This window comes from Oryzias melastigma, linkage group LG13 (genome assembly GCF_002922805.2).
Source record: "Oryzias melastigma strain HK-1 linkage group LG13, ASM292280v2, whole genome shotgun sequence".
Lineage (NCBI taxonomy): Eukaryota > Metazoa > Chordata > Actinopteri > Beloniformes > Adrianichthyidae > Oryzias > Oryzias melastigma.
Window position 1 is genome coordinate 15,858,125 of NC_050524.1, and position 24,583 is coordinate 15,882,707.

General features: G+C 39.5%; 1 protein-coding gene across 1 annotated transcript in view; it reads left to right on the top strand.

Annotated features, from left to right (window-relative positions):
- arhgap35a (Rho GTPase activating protein 35a) overlaps positions 1–24,583 on the top strand; it is a 55,926-nt gene that overhangs the window by 20,025 nt on the left and 11,318 nt on the right. Inside the window, exons 2-3 of the mRNA XM_024276639.2 lie at positions 15,028–18,871; positions 22,553–22,697. Of these exons, the coding sequence (XP_024132407.1) occupies positions 15,140–18,871; positions 22,553–22,697 (3,877 nt within the window). The 5' untranslated portion in view covers positions 15,028–15,139. The remainder of the gene's footprint in view (positions 1–15,027; positions 18,872–22,552; positions 22,698–24,583) is intronic.

Below are 24,583 nucleotides of genomic sequence, written 5' to 3' on the forward strand. Positions count from 1 at the left end.
TGTTTTAAGGCACCAACTGACTGGAACAACCTTCCTTGTTTATTACGTTCTTTGAGATCCTTCCCAGCATTTAGAAAAGCTCTTTTGGTTCATCTTGAACACTCATGCCATTGTTTTTAATTTTCTTATTTTATATTGCCATTATTTTAATGCGTGTTATATTTGTATTTGCATCCCTTTTTTTCCTAATGGAAGCTACTGCATTTTGTAATTTTAGCTTTTGTTATGAATTGTTATGAGAAGGAGAGGTGTATATTGTGAGCCAGTGTTTTGTATGAATGTGCATGAGTGTTGTCATCTTTTACTGTCAAATTAGTTTAGTTTAGTTTTCTTTGCTCATTTTTTTCTCTGCCATTCTTGTTTGAATCTGTTTATGTACTGGAAAGGAGGACCCTCTCGAAAACTTTCATCTCAAGAGGTTTTATCCTCCCATTCCTGATTTTAAATGTCAAATAAATATATAGATAAATAATTTGATTTTATTTGTCAGTTTTCTGGAGGCTTCCTAACAATCCAGATAATTGGGATCCCAAGTGGAACTTTTCAAGCAATTACTCCAGATTTAATCTTTACCTAGTGATCCAAATTGAAATCATGAAGATGCTTGCTGGCACATTTATTAGAGGAAAAAATAAATAGAGAAAATAATATTTGTACACAGATTGGCCTATGATTAACCCTAAATTTCAATGTTTGTTTGTGTATGTGTTTTCTGGCCTTTTTAAATAGAGATTTTTATTATTAGCAGTGCCATCTTTGGAGAAATCTTTTATTAAATGAAGTTTGAATTTTTAGTTAAAATTTAGTGTTAATTTCATCCAGAATTGGAAAATTAGGATCTTCATTACAGATTTTGTTCTCCATAGGTGTGGGTTATTAATTTTTAATTTTTATTATTGCTTTTGCTCCATGTATGATTATGTGCTCTGTCTAGGATGCACGGCAATAGCCAGACAGGCTTCCCCATCACTCTGAACACTTTGGTGTTAATAGAAAATGAAAAATAAATGACAGCAATTTAGTGTAGTTGTGTAGTGGTATAGACAGCAAAAAGCTGGCTTGTTGGAACTGATGAAGTGAATGTTGAGCTTTAGAAGCTGCCTTAATGTTGTGCAAATGGCAATTGCTTTTGCTGTCTGTATTTGAATTCTACAAATGTCTTTTGCAAAATTCAAGGATTTTTATCATTGAATGAAATAAAAAATAACATGCTGAAAAGCATTTAAAAAATTGGAAAAGGGGCAAGTTGCCTTGTGCTCCACTTTCCATCACTTTGTTTCCTTTTGTTTTACCTCATTTTTGGTTACCTTGTTGCTGAATGCTTTTGCTTCCTTCCTTGACACCTCTACTGCTGCATTGGACAAATACTGTTTCATAGATGATTGGAAGAATCCACTTGTGCAAACATTAAATGAAGATTTTAAATAAAGAAACTCCTTATCTTCCCTGCCAGAGACACTTTCATGTGCTTGCATGCAAATGAATAATATATGTTGAAAAAAAGCACATACACATAGGCCACAAAAGTAACCCCATTTGACTGGCCGCAATACTGACAGGGGCTGTTGTGTGCTTTCTTTGTAACACAACTGCATGTGTGTGTGCATGCTCTGCTGGCACACGCACACATCAGAAGGGATGTGGAGTCTCTAGGGGCATGGTGATGAATGGGAGTGTTGTCACTAGTCAGGTCCAGCTGCCTTTGTGCCTTCTTTATGCTGCATGTTCTCCAATTATACCGCATACATCGCATGTGTGGAGCCTTCTACACAAAAGATGGAGTGTGGATGTTTTGTTTATATCAGTGTAAACTGAATAGATTAAATTTTGTTGGGGGATTGTAAGCATTTATAATATCAAGTGCTTACCATCTTCCCTCAAGCTTCTTCTCTTTGTGTTTGAGAAAAAAGCTTTTAATAAAAATATATTTTGGTCACCTGTAAAGCTCTAATATACACCTGTGTGAACATGTAACTGTACTCACTTCAGCTGATGGCACATTGTGGCTCATAGTCAGTTAAAAGGGTTCCTTCAGTGCTAGTATGTAGATATTTCAGTATGTGAGTAGTGAGCTCCTAGAAATTGCTGTCAAAGCAGAAGCTGTATAATTTGCCCACAGACACTTTCATTATACAGCAAAGTGTGAGCATAAATCTGCTTTCCACTACACTAGCTGTATGGTTAAGTGATGGTATTTTTGAAAAACCTGTAAGCCAGTTTGAAGTAATCTTTTCTTGTTGGTTTATACCTAATATCTGTTCCTGTGGGATGCCTCTTAGAAGAACACTTTGATCCCCCTGCTTTTAGGATCTCATACACTTGTACCTAGGAAGGTAAAAATTACTTCTAAAGAGTTAGATAGTGATTTGTCAGATGCCGACTTCTGATTGGAAGATCGCAGGTTCGGTTCCCGTTCTGCATGTCCATGTGTCGAAGTTTCCTTGAGCAAGGCACTAAAGCCCACATTGCTCATGGTGGTTATAGGTTGGTTCCAGTGTTTGACAGTGAAGAAACCATCCGTGTGTGAATGTGTGTTTAAATGTACTGTAAAAAGCTTTGGGGCTTTGAGGAAGGTAGAAAAGCACCATGTAAGTATGCACCATTTACCATATACTCATCTAATGCTTTTCATGCTTCACCAAGACCCAAAGACCCTTAGTCCACACACTGCAATGACAGAGCTGCGATGCAAGGCACTAACCAGACCACCAAGAACAATGTGGGATTCAGTGTCATACCCAAGGTCACTTTGAACACCTTTGAACCCGTGACCTTCTGGTCAAGTTGATGGCTCTATCTCTGCACCACAGCAGCCAACAAAATGTTTGGTTTGTCCCAAAAGATTTTTAGTTAGTCAGTTACGAACATTACTCTTTGGATAGTAAGCATCCAAGCCAGTTTATATCACAAAAACTTGTTCTTGATTATTAATAGTAATTTATTTTGAAAATGTTTAAGTATTGCCACAACTTTATCAGGTGAGGTTCAATTTATTGATGAGTTACTGCATAACGAAGTCAACCATTTCAATCTGATAGTCAGTTTACATATGATTCTTTCAGGGGTTTTGTTTTTGTGCTGTGAAGCATTTGCTCTGGAAAAAAGGCAAATAAAGTAAAATGTCGGGGAACCAGAAGGAAATTGAACCCATTCCTACAGTTTTAAATTTGTGTTGGTGTCAGTCCTTTTTTAAAACTTTCTTTTGAAGTTTTGCAGTTGTAACGCTGCTATATTTTATGTGGAATTTATTGGTAAAAGAGGCGGAGAACCACTGTGCTTGTCTGTATGATCTTAGTTTATGAGAAACAGTTCAACACAAATGTACTGTTCAATTTTTTATGACGTTTTTGCAGCAGTGTCAGCCCTGACATTTTACATTATCTTGTATATATTTTTGGAAGAGTTTGTGAACATATAGCATGTCTGCACCAAAAAATAAGATTTAGAATGTGATGTTCTGATAGCGCTCAAGTGGTTGGTACATTGTTGCTTTGTTATGGCGGCTGTCTCACCCACCTCAGAGGGATGTCTTATCACTGTAGGCTCATTCCCAGCTGAGTCTGGCTTCTCCCGTTGTTATCTTTTCCCTGCTCAGTGTCTGTGATGAAAATGTGATTCTATAGACTTGGAAGTTGTTTGCATCACAGCTTGCTATGTGAAGTGTAAGATGCTTTTCATCATCTCCACCTCGTTTTTTCTCGTGGCAAGTGATGATCCTCTGTGGCAAGACTAAATTAACTTCCACTATGTGTTTTGTAGTGCAGGTAATAATGGTCAGCAAAATTACAGCCAGGAGGTATGGTGTCGTTAAACACACTTATCTTCCCCTCCATCATCTTCTTCAAAGATCTAAATGGAAATCTGAGTGGAGGTAAACATGCCATTCCATGGAGAAGCCCAGCAAACAGTCGGCCTGACAGTCTGTTAATGGGAAGATGATGGGATAGGCTTCAGTAAGCAGCAGTGTAGTGACAGCAGTATTTACCAATCTGAACAATATCAAGTTGTTCTGTTTCCTGCATCACGTTTCCATGGGTTTTGATTTCATTGCTTGCTTTCACTATCTAATGCAGCTTGATTTTGACGTCTTTATTACTTAAACTTTTGCTTCTATTGAAAAATAAATCTTGTAGGATTGAGTTTATTGATTCAGAGAGGTAATGGTTAAAATAATCTGTTGTTTCAAGAATGTTTCCAGCTGGTTGTATGAATGATTTTTTTCTTTTAAATAGCTGAGCAGTTACAGGTTTCATGTGCACTTCTTTTGCGGTGGATTAAGGTCTCCAGACAGCAATAGATTCAAGCCTTTAACAGGCATAATTTGTTTATTCCTTTCTCTCTAGCCTCCCCTTTTTTCAGCCAGGGTCGATTTTATCACTTTTGTATATTTATATGTGCGCTTTGTCTGTTCATTAAGACTGCTTTTTGCTTAAGCCCACCGAAGGCCTCTAGATGTTGTCAATACCTGTTTACACGCTTTTCTTATCTCGAGATAAAATAAACAAAACCTTTCAAACTGTTTATAGCTAATCCTTCATTTTTTTCCCTACCTTTTCTTTATCTGTCAGATTTCTCTTGAAACAAAGGAAATCATGCACCTAAGCAAGATTGTAGGCCTAAGTGAAAGCTAAAAACCAAAGGTAAAGCCTCCAGTCTCAGGGGGTTTGTTGAGTGGACAGTAGCAAAATAATCCCTCCTTAAGTTCATACAACAATCCTTTTAAATTACTTTAGCCTTCGCACGTCAATAGATGTGCCTCTTAAGGGGGTACAGGTGAGGAGTGTGTGTGTGGCAAGGCACCGGCGTCAAGGATTAGAAGAGCTTAAAGATGCAAGGCTGTGTCAGGTGTGTGCATTTGCTTGTCCTTGTAAAATGAGTGTTATCTGAAGTGATGTCAGGAATAAAAAGAGGGGGGATTTGAAGCATTGTCATGTTTGAAGGCCATAGTAAAATGATTAAGCATTAAAAAAGGAAGGCATCCAGCTCCCTCTGCGAAAGTAGATTTTCACCAAATGTACTGAGCAAATCTTCTCCACCGGACATCTGTATGCTCTTCAAAGACATGGATCTGTTTGAGATATCAGTCATGTGACTTCAGTTTTACGTTGATCATCATCATCCTCAACAATTAGCAGCTCCTTGATATTTATCAGCTTTTAGGCGTTTACCTCACTGATCACAGCAGACTGACCATGTGAGTAATGAGAGGAGATTTTGGTTAATGCAAAGGAAGCACATGAAAAAGTATTTGGTATTGGAAAATATGCTTTTCATAATGATTAAAAAACATTTCATGGCTTTCTCTCAAAGTTTCATAAAAAAAAAGGTTGGCCTGCTTTTATCCTGCGCCACTTTTGTTTGAAACTTAATATTTCCAAGCGGAGAATGGATGTCAGAAAAATCCAAAACATTAAGAACGCATGCCTTTTTTTGTTTTGTTTTAATACTCAAACCCAGAGAGACTTTGGAAGAATATGAGTCAGTGTGATTGGTCAGTAGTTTCAAATGAGATCCCAGGGATATTACGTAGTGCAGAGAAACATTCCCAATCAGAGGGGAAGCAGAATGGGTGGAGTGAAAAAGCAATGGTAAAAGAACATTTTGGCATCAAGTTGTGCAGGCAAATAATGGGGGTTGTGTTTTAGTTAATGAGGTGGGATGTGGGAGGTTAAAGCTTGGATTGGGGACAAAAGAAATGCTGACAAATCCAGTGTGTTTTTTCCCTCATTGCTGCAGAGAATGTGAGATAATTAACAATCCCCAGAGATAGTTTCTTCCTATGAGCATGGAAAGTGAACCTGAGACACTGAACAGAAACTTCAGTTTTGGGAAGATTTTAAATGACATATTCATTTAACTTTTCAGAAATGAGGAGGTACATGTCAGAATAAGTCCTAACGAATGAGTGGTACTGGTCTGCAATGTGAGGCATCTTTTAGTCTGCAGCCTTTTAGCTTTTTATCTGCTGTTTTGACAGAGCCATACTTCTTGTTTAGGTTACTGTTGTGACCTTTGGTGGCCTGTCATGGAAATGTTCAAGTCAAGGAAACAAACTTAGAAGAGGCACTCAAATATTAATTATGAATACCGATAAATAGTTAAGGAGATGCAATGCATCCTCTGCATAGAACATGTTTTTAATCTTTCAAGCTGATGTAGAGCACACAACATTCTCTGGAGAAGTAACAATTCCCAAGCTTTTGTTAGAAGCACTTATTTGTTTTGCACAGGTTGAAACACTCTACTTTTACTGTGTGATGTTTTAACTTTATTTTTTTAGACTGTACCTTTCTATGTTTGATTTGTACAAAAACAGAAATTTGAGTTTCTGTTTGGACATTTTTGTAAAAATGTAATTAAAGTATTTTTCAATTCAGGATGACACTGAGGGTTTTGTACATTTCTGTATACAACCACTAATGGCACATAAATGCTAAGAACTATTTATAGGTTTAAAGAGTTCTCTCTACTAACAACCCAGTTTGGCTGTAGCTACCTCTGGTTTGAATTGGATTAAAAAAAAAAACCCTGCTAGTCAAGGGCTCAGTTGGTTGGGTATAGGACTAGTACTCACTAAACAAGGGTTCGGTTGCGTGCAATGACCTTAATCCAGTGTGGGTTCTTAGGCAACACTCTTGTCGCTGCTACCTAGCTATGTCTGGGTGTCCTTGGGCCTTGAAATACAGGATTGTATCAGGAAGGGCATCCAGCATCTCTGCCAAACCACCTGTGCAAATCAGTGAAAGCTGATTTGCTGTGGCAACCCCTGCAGGGATAAGTCAAAAAGTGAACAACAGCAATTCTATATGTGTGTGGAGTTGTGAGCTTTTATTATAAATGCAAGCTGTGACTTACATTAACTTCCAGTTTTATTAACGCTTTGTTATACATGTTTAACATTAGTTTTATTTTCTTATGAAATACACAAATATTCTGCAGCTAAAACAGCTATATTCACAGGTGGTAAAAGAAGGTGGAAGCATCATATTAGTGGACAGGAAGTCACTGAACCTTGGCACAAAGCTCCTCCCTTGAGACCTTGATACAGTTGCAGCTCCAGGCACAGAGTAGCAAAGACTTGTTTGTAATGATGCATGAGTATCTATCTGCAGATCTAAAATGGATGACTGAGCACAACCTTTGTAACCTCTGGACGGGCTGCTGCAGAGCTTGTCTGCTTCTTCCACTCTGGCAATAGATGAATCCCAGGTGCCCTCCCACCCACCATTCTCATGTCTTCATATAAACAGTTGTTTGTGTGGATAATCTACTACAGTTGGCATGATTTCTTTTACATGTATTCTTAACATGTGCTATTGTGAAGGAGAGGTTTATTTGGAAGTCTTTGCTTGACCATTTTTGCACAGTTTGTTAAAATTTCTGTTTTTTTTTAGTAGAGTGGAACTCCATTGGGAAGTGTATTAGGGGTAGAAGAAAAACCAGAGAAACAAAACAATTTCTGCGACCATCAGCCTATTGCCAACATCCAAATACTATGACAACCGAAAAAAGTCATTATCTTTAATTGCCACCGAGGTAGGTTCAGGTGTTTTCAATTGTCTCATTACCTTTTTTCCTCTCTCTTCTCAGTGACTCACCGGTCTTTGGCAGTAGACCTCTGCTGCATGCTGTCTCCTCAGTGTTTCTCTTGTGCCAGCCTGCTGTGCACCTTTCTTTCAGCCACCTCACACGGCCATTTAGAGCTCCAGAGCATGAGTCTTTCAAGTGATTGTCTCCCTCAGTGAGAGTGTACTGCTCTTCAGACATGCAGCCTAATGCTGCTTTGCTTTTAGATGATGGGGTTTATTAATGGGTGACTCAGTGGAAGTCAGGGCAGAAAAATGTAAAGAGGAGAGTCAACATGAATGCTTGAATGCAAGAGGAGACAACTGTGGCTCATGGGTAGAACGCGGATGCATTGAAAGTGGTCGTTTATGATTTTCAGTAAGGGTTATATATTTTATGTTGATGCTGCAGTAACCTAAAAATGCAGATAAGTGATTATAGCGTAACCCAGTCTATGCACCATTAGCCAACCACAAATGCTGAGCACTTACCAGAAGCTCTTTGTGATAACTTCCTCTATTCTAACAGAACACAAACTTTCTTTTTTTGTTTTCTCTCATTTTGTTGGAAATCTATTCCACTCTCCTGTATTATTTTATTGCCTCCCAAATGTTTACGCACTGCCCTGCCTCCTGCACTGTGTGTGCTTTGAATAAACTTTTTATTCTTTGCTTCATGTCGTCCCTCACTTTTAATATTGTACGGGACAACCAGGATCTTGAGAGGTTACACTAACTGGTGAAAAGTAATTTCTTTTTCTTTGAATCTCTCCAAAAAAAGAAAAAAAAAAGATTCAGCTCCTGCGTCGATATAAACCATTTTTAGTTTTCAAATATCTGTTTTCTTTCCTCTAACAATGAGCCATTTCTCTCTGTCAATAGCCCAGTCAGTTTAGGTACAAAAGAAAAAAAATAATTACACATACAAAGCAAGTATTGGGATTTTTCTGTCTCAACTGTTGTTTAAGGCAGAATTGTGCCTTCAATTATAGAGCCTGTCTAAAGCAGCATTCAGTCTATTGTCCAGGCATATCTGTTTTATTAGTGCTGGCGGCTTTATTAGCCTTTCAAAGAGCAAGGCTTGGACTATGAGAATTGACTGGTGATGTGATTGGAGGTGATGCATATTGACTAGTTTCTTGTTTGGCTGTTGGCTGGAAGCTGTAATGCTACATGGAAGCTGCCACCGAGGCTTGCCCATTAGCACCTCGACTCCACACATGAGAACATGACAAGAACAGACCACATAGTGAGTGGCATTCGCAGTGTCACAGCGATGTACTGTCGCTGCTGGTATCTACAGTGTTTTTACAGTTAACACTTTGTTTCTGAGTTCCCCAACTCACTGCAGCAACTGGTTAATATCTTCTTCTATTTCAGTTCGTCTCCATTTCTGTCATTTTCGGTTTTAATTGGCTTCAGAATTCAGCGATGCATGGAACCTTTCTCGACAGAGAAGGGGAAAACATTTTATTTAAACTTTTCTGTTTATTCAAAGGGCAAGGGAAAAAAAGAGTGTTTATATTTCAAGATGCAAACGTGCTGTTTCTATGGTAGAGCATATGGTGTGTGTCTTAGATCCCTTTTTTTGTGTGCGTGAACGCCATCTGTCACCTAGTAACAGTTTGGGTGATCTCTGGTTGATGTAAGAGCTCCCTGAAGAGATCATAGCAGATAATTGTACACAAAGCCTGCAGGTTACAAGTCCAGATGGATACAGCTTAGTCATATTATCCTTAAACTCTGGGAAGTGAACACAAGTGGCTTCACCGTGACACGTTGACATTTTTACATTTTCTGTTATAAAGTCAGAATTGAACGTTTTAGTGTAATCATGGCCCTGCGAATATTAAAAGTCTTGTTGCACAAAGATAAATGGTGCTTAACTAGCAATGTATTTATTTGGACTGTAATTAAAATGTCAGACAAAGAATGGTTCTTACTCCTAAGTGCAACCACTTCCAAATGTGTGGTAATCAGTTATGTCTTATTAGAAATCTGCTTTTAAAAGGTAATCTTCCAGTGCAGACTTTATGCTGCACAGTTTTACTGGAAGAGAAAGAGATGGAAGTCATGTAGCAGCAGGCAACAACCTTTTCCAATTAATACCGTGTCCTGACTTTAGTTTGGCTTTCTCTTTCCGTGATTGATGCGGCAAATTGAATTTATAATGCCGGCAAATTGTAGTTTTGAATGGGTTTTAGTCACAGAGTTGATTAACTAGGAAAAAAAAAATCCTTGAAATGTTAAATAAATGATTTCTATTATCAGATATTCTCTTAGCACAAGAATACTTTCCTCTTGAGCTTCAGGGTGCAGAGCTTGCTAAGAGGTTATTCAGGGACTGAAAAGAAGAAAGTTGTGTTCACCATCTGTTCTTCTCTTGAAGAGTTACACAAGCTTTATTTTTCTTTAATGGATAAAGACTGTTACACGGCCTGATTTAATTTTTTAAAACAAACGATGCTGCTGGAACCAGTTCTATTTTTACCGGGGCAACAAGCTATGGACATCATCATTACATATGTTGGCAAATATCCAAGATACAGCCAATTTAACATAGTAATAGAGGATGTCTGGCTGAAATGAGCCACACTGCACCAGCAGCTAGGAAGAAGGCCTCATGCTGGTAGAAGATTATGATGTGGTGCTAAAGTCCTACCAGCCATTCTCCCTGAGCAAAATATTGGCATATTTATTAAGCTCTAACTAATAGTCTTCTAACGCTGCCCCTAAACCACCTATAGGACTCTTCTGCTAAATATCTGACAAATTTGCTTGCACCTGTTTGTTTGTGCTAGCATTTTAGTTTGGCTGGAAGGTACATACAATTGTACTGAATGTCTAAATCGTTGCACACTTCTTTAAAGCTGGAGTCGAATACTTTTTAATTAAACCATCTCACGGTGAGATAGTGGGATTTTAGCCAAGCGTCAAGTTTGATAATTATGAAGATTCTTCTTATAAAATTAGTTCCACTATTTATTATTTCCAATAGTATTTATATTAGTAGCATCAAAGGTACTCATTTAAATATTTAACTTCACACTTAACTAACCTTGAACAAATGGTTATTTTTAAACATTAACTTACAAACTATAAAAGGTTATTGTTATATTACATGCTCTACTTAAAATTGTGGTGTTTAACATCAATAACAGGAATTTATTAATCATTGCAAATTTTGTTTTTTTGCTCATTTTAAAATATTCAAGTGTTGTTGTTGTTGTCCACTTTTTGGCATGTCCCCTCTGACTGTCAACAAATCTAATTTGAAATTTGGAAAGGAAATCTGCACTTTGTTCACTCAATGAAATAGTTCCCATTTAAAGAATATGTGAGGGGAAAAATAGTGTTTTTAATTTTATTTGTTTAATTGTTTTGGTAATTCTGATCAACTTGAAAACAATTTGACAAAAAAAACATGCAGCTGCCAGAGGCAAAACTAACTGATGCAACACAACATATATGCACTTGGACAGAAAAAAATGGTCACTGAATTACACAAGAGCCAGTGGAATTAAAGGACATGATGAGCAATTCAGTTCATCCCTGGCAAAGGGAATTAAGAAGCAAAGAGAGAGAAGGTTCACAGATGAGCTTTTGTGCCAGAGGACAACACAGGCTTGTCTGTCTCTTTAGCCAGGCATGTAAAGCAACAGTTGTTGTTTACACTGCATAGCCTGTCGAAGAGGAAAATACAGAAGGAAGTTTTTCCATATTTAACATAAAAATTTTACTGACAAAAAGCTTCATGTCCTTAGTTGTTGTAGATGGTTTCTTCATACAATGGCACAACAGATGACTTCAGGTCTCTTAATTCAGTCTGCTGAGGTGGACATGCTGAGATACTGACCTGTCACCTATTATTTTAAGTTTGGAAGCTCATGACCTTATGAGAATAAAGTTTCTTTTTTAATCTCTGAAACTTTCCTCTGTATAATTTAAGATTAGCTTTTTGTTTAAATGGTAAAACTTGGAATGACTAGCATGTGACATTTGTTTAGACTTCTAGCAAGGACTTAATTTTTACCTTAGTCTCTCAGATAAGATTGTGATGTTTGTTTTCTCTGTATTATTTGGAGCTATCTTGAAGCCTTTAGGTTCACCCTAACTGCATTTATCTCACACTGCCGTGTTTCACCTTCATGGTGTTCACTATTCTTTTTCACTCTCTCCATTGTGTTTTTTTTTACTATGTCTGGAGGTCCCAGCAGAGGAAACTGAGCATCAAACTATGAGCTTTGTGTATTCTTGCCAGTTTATGGATTCATAAAACATGTAATATTTAGAAGGAAGGATTTCTAGTTTACAAAAACATAATTTAGACAGAAAACAAGTAGGAATAAGAAATTATAGTATTGTTTATTGAAAGTATTTTATTGTATTCACTATTTTTTATACATTTACCTAGATGCAAATGAGCTGTTGGTTTTAATTTTAAGGTAAAGTCATCATCATCGGTTGTAAGTTTTCTATTGAAAGGGTACCTAAAACATGGCTAATCTGAATTTGAACCCTTATGGTATCTTGTGGGACTCCACCCTGTGTTGTCCCTCCCATGACAAAGGTGGACAAAATTTGGCTAATGTTCTGCCACAGTCACCAGTGAAAATAAAAAATTATTTAAAAAAAAGTTCAACCCGCTGTCTTGTCAATATGCCTTAAAACAATTCTGGTGCTTAACATGCTCTTAGCATGATAAAATACAACTCCTTGGCCAGGACTTTTTAGTAATACATACTGGAGAACAATTCTCAGAAAGGACCAAAGATTGGAGTACCGGTATGTGTAGAACCAGCTATTTGATGGGAATTCTGCATGATGAAAATTAAATTTCAAGTCTAAAAAGACAAAGGGAAATCAGGATGCAATTACAACTGTACAGCACACATCCAAATCTGAACCTATCATTTTAACAGTTGTTTAATCTATTAAATTAAATTAGGTTATTTTTGGATCTCAAAGAATTGAAGGGGAGATTTTTTTCTTAATGTAGTGTTTTCTGACTGTACCCTTCTTGTTTCAGTTTTCTCTCTAGCATCTGATAATACTATAGAACTTGAAGCCTTTCTAGGAAGCCAGACTTTCCTCTTTAATCTATTTTGATATATTTGGTTAAATATGACTGACATTGACTCAAAGCTTTAGGGCAAATCTCTCTTGCAAATTATTGTTTCCCTGTAATGCAAGAATGCAGCTACCCTGAAAGACTACATGTTCTGCACTAAGGGGCTTTAAAAACAGTCTTTCCCCTGCTACCCTTTTATAACATGTGCAACGATGAACTTCACAAACTGTTGCCAAAGCATTGGCTCCAGGCTGCACTCAAACCCCCCGCAGATATACCCTATCTTGCCTGGGTTGTCTTGCCCTTATGATAGGCTGTGACCTAGACGGTGACTGTTAAGTGAGGTCTAAAACATCTTTTTAGTATTGTAAACAAAAAGTTTGCCAACTACCTATAGGAGAAAGGAAGTAAAATCAGGAGTAAAAATGAGATGTGCCTACTGGGATAAGTATTTGCAGTACTCTTAGTAACTGCACAGGAGTCTGGTGCTAAAACTGGGTAGACACAAAAACTTTAACCTGTCATGTGATGACCTGACAATGTCCTGTCCTTCTTAACTTTGTCTCTATGATCATCCTCAAAGTAAATTGTGCCTCAACCTACAGTCTTCCACCCTTTGCCTCAAACTACCTCCTAGACCTACACTTGCTCTACCTTTTATTTTGTTTAGTTTTAAGGTCAAAGGCAGATTAAAAGCCTCAACTTATCTCTTCCTCAGTCCTTTGCAGGCCAAAGCTTTAAAGGCACTGGTATGCAGACACACGTGCACACCAGGACCAGGCCCCAGGGTGAACTGGGAGGCTGTTTGCATAACTTTCCTGCAGTGAAGCTGTAGCACAGAGCTAATCAGACCAGACTAGCACAGGCAGTTACATTTTAATGAAAATGAATCTATGACTTGGGCTTTTGTCATAGTTTTAGTGTGCATTTTGTTACAAACTTTTTTAAATGTCTGTTGTATATCTGCAGTTTTTCCTTTATGTCTACATAACTTTTTGCCTTTGTCTTATAAACCGTTAAATCACCACATTGCTTATGACTGATGAAAATGCTTTCACAATGAAAATCTTAAGTTTGTTTGCATCTTGTAATGACATGGACTATAGATGACCTAAAAAAATGTCTCACTTTGGAGCAAAAATGTTTAAGTGAGTTCAAACGTTATAATGTCGACAGTGTTTCTCGGAGCTCAGAACTCGGATATCTTTTTGCAGGGCTTGATTGCTTATATAATCCTGATTTGATAAGTTAGACCTAAGCGGGCTCAAATCTGTCATTTAGATCATTTATTCAGAACATTAAGTAAATATTACTTGGCACAATGCAATTTCGGTTTCTGTGTGACCACAGCCAAATCCACAAAGTTGTCTCTCTGTAGCTTATTTAATCATGTTTGAATATATGTTTTTATATAATAACCCCCTGTATATATAAGTATTTTTTGCCAATGCTATAGTGTAAACATTTTTTTAACAATAACATGACTTGGAAGCAAGTACATATATATTCTCATTATGCAAAAGAACATGAAAAGAAAAGAGATGCTTGTATTTACCTAATTCTATGGACTGAAAGTCTTATTTGGCCTTGCACACAGGGGGGTTGAGGAGTCAGCTACAAGCCATAATTATGTTGCCTGTTTTACAGATTTGGAAGATTTTGATGTTCTACAAATTGTGTCGTCAAATAGGGCTGGCTGTCAGCTAAGACTTCTTGTTTGTTTGCTATGTGCGGCTTTGTGCTGCTTGTACTGCCTTGATTTTTACTGTCAATTTTGGTAAAATATTTAAGCTGTTAGTGATGGAACATTAGCCAACTTTGATGTGCTGGGCAAGAAAAACAGAAAAACATGGCTGAGATTGAGATGTGATAGTGAACCGACAGTCTATGTGAACTTAGAAAATGCAAATGACTTTCCCTAGTTGGCCAATTAGTAACTTTAGTTCTGGAACACTTTTTGCATGTGTGCGTGTGTGTCTGTATCAGTATCTCATTTGGGTTACTGGGGGCCTAGTATCTTAATATGCTTTTTTTCTCAATTGTGCAGTGGTCTTGTGTACGCTTGTAAATTTTTCCTACAATTATGAATCTCTTCCACTACTTTTTTTTTTTTGTTTTTACTTTTCAAATGAGTTGACTATACTGTTGAATGTCAGCCAAACAGCCAAAACACACCAAGTCTCAACTATTATTGAAATAAACTTGGAAAACACCATTACTTTTACTGCAGTGTCATCTTGACTCCTTCCGAATTGCTTAACAGCAATGTTTAATATTTGAGCTTGTTGAATGGCTAAATATGTTTTTCATGAAACACATGTACGTCAAAGGTTTTGTTTTTATGAACTCACATTTATTAATCTCCATTCTCTCTTTTTCTCTATTATGCAGGGCCAGACCCCCGTCCAGTGAGCTGCCCTTGCATGGAAACCCTGCTTCCTTGGAATTTTCTTTCTCTGCATAAAGTAAAGCACCAGCATGTCAGGATGAGTCTCCATCAACGATGATGATGGCCAAAAAACAAGATGCCCGGGCACCTACCTACAACTTGGTTGTGGTTGGGCTGTCTGGCACTGAGAAAGAGAAAGGCCAATGTGGTGTTGGCAAGTCCTGCCTGTGTAACCGTTTTGTACGGCCGAGTGCAGATGACTTCTACCTGGACCATACTTCTGTGTTAAGCACCAGTGACTTTGGCGGCCGCGTGGTTAACAATGACCACTTCTTGTTTTGGGGAGAAGCAAGCAGGACATTGGAGGAGGGGCTAGAATGCCGCATGAATGTGGTGGAGCAGACAGAGTTTATCGATGATCAGACATTCCAGCCTCACCGTAGCACAGCTCTCCAGCCTTACATCAAAAGAGCAGCTTCTAACAAGCTGGCTTCAGCTGAAAAACTGATGTATTTCTGTACTGATCAGCTAGGGCTGGAGCAGGACTTTGAACAAAAGCAGATGCCTGAAGGCAAGCTTATGGTGGACGGTTTCTTACTTTGTGTGGATGTTAGTAGAGGTATGAACCGTAGCTTTGAGGATCAAATGAAGTTTGTTGGCAATCTATATACTCAACTTGCCAAAACCAAGAAACCTGTGGTTATGGTTCTCACCAAATGTGATGAAGGAGTTGAACGCTATATTAAAGACGCTCACACTTTAGCCCTCGCAAAGAAGAACCTACAGGTGGTAGAAACATCAGCACGCTCTAATTTGAATGTTGATTTAGCCTTTCTCACACTGGTTCAGCTAATAGACAAGAGTAAAGGAAAACCCAAGATTATCACTTACTTTGAGGCACTAAAACAGCAAAGTCAGCAGATTGCCACAGCCAAAGATCGCTATGAGTTGCTTGTCAACCGACTTGTAAAGAGCCACAATGAGACTTGGCCTTCTGTCAGCAGCCGAATGCAAACAGCCTTGGAGTACAAGGAATATGTTTTTCTCGAGGGAACATCTAAAGCCAAGAAGCTATTCCAACAGCATGTGCATAGACTGAAACTAGACCATATAGAGATGCGCAGAAAGCACTACCTAAGTACTCTACCACAAGCCCTGTCGGCACTGTTGCCCGAGTTGGATGAGATTGACCACTTGAGTTGGTCTGGGGTTCAGAAAGTTCTGGAAACAAAAAAAAACTTCTTTCAGTGGTTTGTAGTGCTAGATGATACACCATGGGAGATCACTGCACACATTGATAACATGGATGATAATCGAATTCCTCAGGACCTCTTGGAGACCCCAGCAGCTCAAACTATCTATGAGACACACTTGGAACAACTAAGAAATGAGCGCAAACGAGCTGAGATGAGATGGGAGTTCAAGGAAAAGCTAAGTGTCTCTCCTTTCATTACACCAGGGAAGCCATGGGAGGAGGCACGAAGTTTCATCATGAATGAAGAGTTCTACCAGTGGCTTACTGAAAATGAATATTTGGATATCTACAACAAACACCAGAAGGAAATCATAGATAGGGCAAAAGAAGACTTTCAGGAATTGCTTCTTGAATACTCTGAGCTCTTTTATGAGTTAGAAGTGGATGCAAAACCAAGTAAGGAAAAAATGGAAGCCATCCAGTCTGTGTTGTGTGATGAGCAGAGATTTAAAGCCCTCCAGAAGCTTCAAGCAGAAAGGGATGCCTTGGTACTAAAGCACATCCACTTTGTGTATCATCCGACAAAAGATACCTGTCCAAACAGTCCTCATTGTGTGGACAGTAAGATAGAGCAGATATTAGCCTCCAGATTCCCCACTCGCTACCCATCATCAGATAGTGTAAGACTAGATGGTGGGAGGACAGAGCGGATCAATCTTGTCATTCTGGGGAAAGATGGGCTAGCCAGAGACATGGCAAATGAAATTAGGGCTCTGTGCAAAAGTGATGACCGATACATCATAGATGGCATTAAGTACGAGTTAGTCTTTCGACCTATTGAAGGCAATGTGCGCTTTCCAGTCAATTCTTTCAGCGTTCCCACCTTCACGCCTCATGGCTGCCTTTGTTTGTACAATTCAAAGGAATCTCTGTCTTATGTTGTTGAGAGCTTAGAGAAGCTCAGAGAGTCAACTATAAACAGAAGGGAAAAAGAAAACAGTTTATCTCAACTCCCACTGCATCTCCTTCTGGTTACCAATCGGGGGGTGAGCTCCATAGGAGACATTGGGGGAGAAACAGCTCAAAGTCTTATACAACAAGGGCAACAGGTAGCTGCAAAGCTTCAGTGTGTATACCTAGACCCTGCCTCTCCTGGCATGGGGAATGGTCGCAATGTCAGTGAGAGGCAGATTAGCCAGATGCTGCGGACTCTCATTGAAATGAGGAGAAACACAAGGAGTAGCTCCCCTCTGTTACCTCCTCCATCATCTGCCTTGAGAGACTCTCAGTCCCAGCCAACTGCCGAGACAGATCCAAGAGTTGTCATGTGCTTGATGTGTGGAGACACATATGATCTTGACCAACTCCTTGCTCCCTTCCTTTTGCCCCAACACTGTCGTCCCATGTCCAGTCTGAGCAGTGGCACATCTATTTTTCTTGATCTCAACATAGGAGGCCAGAGGCAGAACGTAGAGCTGTCACTGTTGTCATTCCATTCCTCATTCTCCCTTCGCAAAACAGGACTGGTCCATGGGTTCATTGTCGTTTACTCTGCTCGTCGCAAGGCCTCTATGGAGACGTTGTGCGCTTTTCTCTGTGAGGTTCAAGACATCATCCCAGTACAGTTGTTGGCAGTCGCAGAGAGTCAAATGGAGTTGACAGACTCTGAATCAGCCAGGGAGCAAGTAAGTCAGGGAGAGGAGCTTGCATATGAGATAGATGCCAGGTTTAACACAGTGATATGTGGACATGGTGGTGTAGTAGGGGGGCTTCATAAGATAGACCTTTTCCAAAACTTCTTCAAAGAAGTGCTAGAGAAGCGCACTATTGTTGAGGCCACGCATATGTATGACAATGCAGCTGAGTCATTTAACAATGAGAGCATCAGCCCTCGCTGTAGCTCACCCAGTCCAGTTAACATTCATATAGACTCTGAAGATGACATTGATCCATCACCACCCTATCTTCCACTAAGGGAGGATGGCAGCCTCAGCTCCCATCTAGCAAGCTTTAAGATGCCTGATCATGATTCAAACTACACCTTCTCTGTTATTTCTGACCTCAGTACCTTTGAGAACAAACTTAACAGCAAGGCTCCTCCACAAGTAAAGCCCAAGCCTGTCCGTAAGGTCAACCTCAGTCCCTTAATGGAGCAGCAAGGAGGCAACCGACGTACAATGTCCCAAGCTGTCACTGGGGCTCCAGGTACCGACGGTGGCTATGATCCTTCAGACTATGCAGAGCCTATGGATGCTGTGAACAAACCTCGAACAGCAGAGGAAGAGAATATTTACTCTGTCCCTCATGACAACACACAGGGCAAGATTATCACAGTTCGCAATGCCAAAGGCCACACAAATGGAAGTGTTGGAGGCAATGGATCAGACAGTGATGTGGACACCAGCTCTCTGGAGCGCAGGAGAAATTTACCTGCCTTTGGGGTAAAACCGAAGCTGTACCGAGACAGATCTAAGCGACTTGGGAAGTTCAGCAGTTTTAGGGCAAGCTTCTCTATCGGAAGTGATGATGAGATGGGAAGTCAACCCAAGATCAGCCAGGATGAAGGGGGAGCTCAGAAGGACAACTCCATTGAAGAAAGTGAGGATCCCAAGAGGAGAAATATTCTCATGAGCCTTCGACGAAATCCAAAGGTTAGTGTTTGGGCATGTAAGTGATGCATGAGCTGCTATCAACACAATGTTATACTTCTGAAAGCACTTTTAACTGTTTTTTTTTCTCAGAAAGTTTAAATTTGAAGTTGAGAAATCCTCCTTATGTTGGGACCTTACATTTTTTTCCAAGTACATATTTAAATTTCTTTCTGATGGCACGAAAACCACTATTACTGTGAGAATTTTGGGGGATTTTTTCATCTTGAGAGAAAAGTTGATATCAAGATAAACTCTGTTGGTACCTGAATTACATTTATATATACTTGCTGAAAAAATCAAGTTTAATCAGATTTCAGCAAATTGTTCTCTTGTTTCTCATGGTGATATATTTTGTTCTATCGCAGTTAAAGTAAAATGGGTTATCAATACATATGCCCATTATTCTACATTTAGTATAATTTACTACTGTTTAAAAATTTCTGGTCATTTTTAGGGAGAGTCCTAAAAAAGGAAGATGACTGTTTGAGGTCTTCTCGTACAAATTTGCCAATTTTTTAAACTGACCACTCAGTGGGAACCCATTAAACTGGCTGTATTGTCAGATGGAAAGGGTTATGTCTGTATTCCCTCCATACAACAAAACATCAACATCTAATGAATAGGAACACACTCACAGTATAATTGGTGTAGCACATATAGAAAAAAATTATTGGTACCTCTGTTAACAGGGCAAGATTACTTAGCCATTTTCACCCTATTACAGTGGCCATTGTAGGTTTTTCCAACATTTGTTGACAGGGACTTGACCTATAGGTGTGTAAATCTTTGTCTATTCATGTTGGTTTTCCAATTTTCATAGCTGTAATCTAAATATTGACATTTATTCTCTACTACAAAAAATTGCCAAAATGAAAATGAAACCTTAAAAAAATTGCTGTTGGCTCAAATGAAATGTTTTAGTTATAAACAACTATGACATCTTTAAGCAAAGTCTGAGTAGCTTTCTGTTTACTTTTGAGGCACTGCATTGAAGTATGTGCAAAAGCTTGTCAGTGTGTTCCCAGGACCTCCAATGTCAGTTTGGCTTTCTTTGCTTCCTTCCTTTCATTCTCTCCTGTCCTTTGTGTTTTGTCTGCTCATCTTGCTGATTCATACTTTCTGCCTCTTACATTCCCGTCACATTCTTTTCATGTTCTCCGCGGGCCTCTCTTTCCTCTGCTCTTCTTTTCTGGTTGTTTTTGTTTTTTCTCCAGACGCAGGTATCTCACCCTTCTGTTAGCTTCTTCGATGTGTCCCACTCCTCTCCGTCCCCGTGTCTCACCCGTGATGTGGTGATACTTGACCTTTCACTGTTAGCTTATCAGCCTGGTATGTTGTGCATTCACACACATGGTGTGGTAGAGAAGTACCAGCTAAACAGGAAATGTAGCTGCGTGTATTGCTCTTGCACGTCTCTGATAATTACCATGGCTGCCAGAAGTGTAGGAACGACCGTGTATGATAAATGTTTTCACACATTTAGCGACGGTTCCAGTACCTGCATGGAGATTGTTCTCTTTCATGGTCTCCTTGCTGAGCTCATATTCTTTAGTGCTTGATGCTGTTTGGGTTTGTAAAAAAGGATGACTACAAAACAAAGCAGTGACATAGTGTGCTTGTCAGATAGAATCTTAAATGCAGTTGATAGCTTGGTTCAAGTATATCTTAGCAAGCAGGCATGTCCCAGTTGGTTTGACTTATCTGGCACAGTCCTCTGACCCTGGACTATCTGAAAGTTGGATCAAATAAGAATCACATAAAACAATCACATTTTATATAAATATATTTTTGAAATACATTCTCAATAAATTTGACTTCAGATGAGTGGATCTCTGCCATTGTCTTAGGGTTATTAAAGCCTCGAACTTGTGGCTGCCCAATTCTGGTCTTGGAGATCTACCATCCCACCTGTTATCCAGCCCTCACTTCTTGTTTAGCTGCTGATTAGCTGATTCAGGTGTTTCCAAGATCTGATTAACTGAACTGAACACACCTGATACATGTAATCAGCTGCGTGAAGTGCAGGGAGAGCTGGAAAACAGGCAGGATAGTAGATCTCTAGGACTGGGTAGCCCTGCTTTAACGTGTACCTTGCAGCAAATCTTTGATGTTTTTTTTTAAATACATTTAGACTATGATTAATTTATTTGAGACAAGTGTTAGAATTTCATTAATTACTTTTAATTTTACAAAATAAAAACCATTAAAAAAAATCTTTTAAACTGGAATTATTTTAAATGCAGTCTTTACCTCAGTCACCTCCTCTCTATGAGGGCCTGAAAACATTTCCTCTTCGTCTTATGCAGCTTTTGTTTGAAGCCTCCTCGGGCAGCAAGAAGAATGTTTTAAATTCTTCAGTCACCTACTCAGTCTAGTGTCCTCATGCAAGAAATAAAAGGGAGGGGGTAGCTGAGGAAAAGGTGAAAACACAGCTGAAAAAAAAAAATAAGGCAACGGAAATAAAGATTTTTTTCAGGTCTCTGGCAGAGCTACAGCTTCCAGGCTGTGTACATGCTCACTGTGATGTCTTTTATTAAGAATTTGTTTTGTTTCTGTAGTGGCAGAGACGTGCTTGTTGTTTTAGCTGTGGCGATATATCCTGTCTTAGTCAGCAATGAAAGAGTGGTAAGGAGTAAAAAAAATGGAGGGAAAAAAATAGATCAGAGCAAAGCAGTCCTGAGAAAATCCTCTCTGCTATGGTTGGAATCAGACAGGTCAGTCATTGTCAGGTTTATTCTGTTCTACATTACTTAAATAAATTTTCTTTATGTTGTATTTTTGCCCACATCGGGTAATACAAACATATCCTTGCCATGTTTTTATTCAACGCACATTGTGCTGGTTTAAAGTGAGTATTTAGTAAGTAATTGGCCTAGCAAAAGTATGTGTAGCATAGTCCAAAATTATATTAGGTTTAGCTGTTTAAATCAAATGGAAGACAAATGTGTGAGTGTGCCTGTGTGTGCTGTTAAAAATCTGTGGACTGGAGGATTGCAGTGTGGCTGGTATCTAGAGCAGAGGGCAGGGTAATGTTTTTTTTTCCCCTTCTCGAAGATCACTCCTCTGGTCCTTCCCTGTGTCTGTTTGTCAGGCCTTCACTGCAACCCCGGTCTTTGTCCATCCAGCCGTGCATCCCCGATTCACCCCCCAGTCTGCCAGGGCAGCGCTGCAGGGGGAGGTCGACAGGCTTACTAGAGATCCAGGCCTCTGGGATCTTCCAATCATTCCCATTGAATGTCATTAAAGCACAGTACAATTACTGCTGAAGCTTTAAGGTTTCTGGACAGGCAGGCAGTGTAAAGTGTGTACTCGCTGGAAAATAGAATGAGTTTGGAGGTAATTAAACAGTAGATTGGAGGGTTTGATGACTGGAGCGCTGCAGTAAAGTAGACAACAACTGAGAATGTCAAAGGTAACAAAGAAGAGATGAGGGTGCAGATGTATATCTCACTGAGACACAAAACAGGGTTCAAGACAGGAATGTATGAACACGGATCAGTTTAGCTTTATAGGAATGTGTCAGGTGAGTGTATGCATGAGGGCGTGCTTGTCTTTTTGTACAGAAAAAATAAAAATAGTTAAAAATGAAATTAAATATTTCTGTAATGGAATATTTATCTGAAAAGGCAGTGTTGGATAATATTCTACCTCCTTAAATTTTCTTGCTTTTTTTTTCTTTAGAAACCAACGCGATCAAAACCTAGGCATTCCATCTCAAAACCTATTGAGAGCAATTACTTTGGCGTGCCACTGACCTCTGTGGTCACACCTGAGAGACCGATCCCAGTCTTCATTGAGAAGTGCGTCCGCTTCATCGAGACAACAGGTAAGTGCTGGCTTTACTTGTTTTTTTTTTTTTTTTTTTTGTATGTGCAGAGGTCATGGTATCCACAGTTATGAGCTGTTTTTTTCAGTCAGACCCTATGTGGGCTGCAAATGACTCTTTTTGTTTACACTGAACACTTATCTCCTTTGCTATGCATTTTTCTCTTATCTTAATCTTTTACTTGGGTCAGATTCTTGCTCGCTGTCAGTTCTCTTAAATCACCTACAGCCCTAATTCTTCCTTTACGTCTGTGTTGAAGTATGAGAAAGTGATTAGATTTTTTTGTATCGCCTTGTACCAGCAAAAGTCAACAGCACAGGTTGATTTAATGTCCTATCTAGTGTCTTATTCACTTACAAGATGGCAAAAAAGCTTCAAAATTCTCCTTTTCTCAAATTCACAAGATGACGCCAAAATGGTACAGCGGCTTTGTTTGTCACAGACTGGCTGGAATGTATGCTCACAACAATGTTGTGCACCGTGTATATGCGTCATCATCCCAATTATCTAACTCCATTTCTCTGTGAGGACACAGATGTGCTTAGATAGCCTCCTCTAACCTTGCTAGCCAGTTGCCAAGACCCCAGGCCCCCTGCCAGGCTGCTCTGGTGCCCCACTGCCCTACGACTGCCTGCTTGCTTCTCATTATACCACCAGCTGTCACACCAAACCAGAGGCGAGCTTTGATGCTTTCATAGAGTCTGTTGCACACATTATTCTTGGCTGGGTTAGGATTTTTTGATACCCTCCATCCATTAGAGGAGCATGTCTTGGGTTTAATGTACACACACTAATGGCGAAAGATTTAATTCCATTATGTTTCATAACGCAAGTTAAATGTGTGCCTTTTTTTGGCACGGCATGGCTGTTGCGTACTGACATGCCGCTGCATTCCGCTGTAATCTCTGTCCCGATTAAAGACTCTGCATTTGTGGATTACTGTGGCCTTACAAAACATCCACCTCCTTCCTGCGTGTGGGAGCGTAGGGGCAAAGCTTCAGATAACAAGGCATGAGGTTTGGCCTCTCCCTGTTCAGATGTTAACTGGAACTGTTAAAGCAGTTGCTTCTGGACAAAGCAGAAAGACTGGTTTAGTGCGCATCGTGCACACACCCTGCTGCATACCCATGAGGGTGAATTAGTGGCTCCTACAAATGGATTTCCCTCATTTTATCCTCTCTTGCTTATCCGATCTTTCAAGTAGTGTCCTTGTTTTTCTCCTAATCCACCCGTCTTCCTCCCTCTATATTCCATAGTCATGTTTGATTTCTGCAATTTGCTTCCAAACTGTTTTTTTATTTCTTCCACTTTCCTTTTGTCACCTTTCTAAATCCACCCTCTCTGTCTCTCCTTTTGCCCGTTGAGTGCTTTTTTTTTTTTCCCTTCTCCTTCCTCTCCCCAGCATGCTGAGCATGCATGTGTCTGGATGTGTTGTAGCCTGGGGGCCTGCCAGGTAGCGCTCTGCCCCCCAAAAGGTGTAGGACAGGAGTGTGGTTTCATCTGTTTTCCATGTGTGTTTAGCTTGTTCCGGCCTTATTTGGAAGCCCGTACATGTGTTGGAATGGCGACCCCACACATACGGCTGAGCAAGTAATGGTATATGTGTGGCTGACGCGTTTACAAACGCACGTGGCACACTCTCAAAGGGTATTTATGGGGGCTGGAAGGGGAAATGAGGCACAATTAGCCACTTAGCTGTGATTGTTGTTGCCATAAGTCAGATTTTTGTTATCTAATATCAGTGGCTGTGATCTGTGAGCATAATAGCCTTCTCAGGAAATTACCATATGGCGCTAACACCACAAACTATAGCGGCACAACTTTGTCACTCGGATGTGACCTGATAACGATAGGCGCTGTCAAACTGACCCTGGATCGGCTGCTTT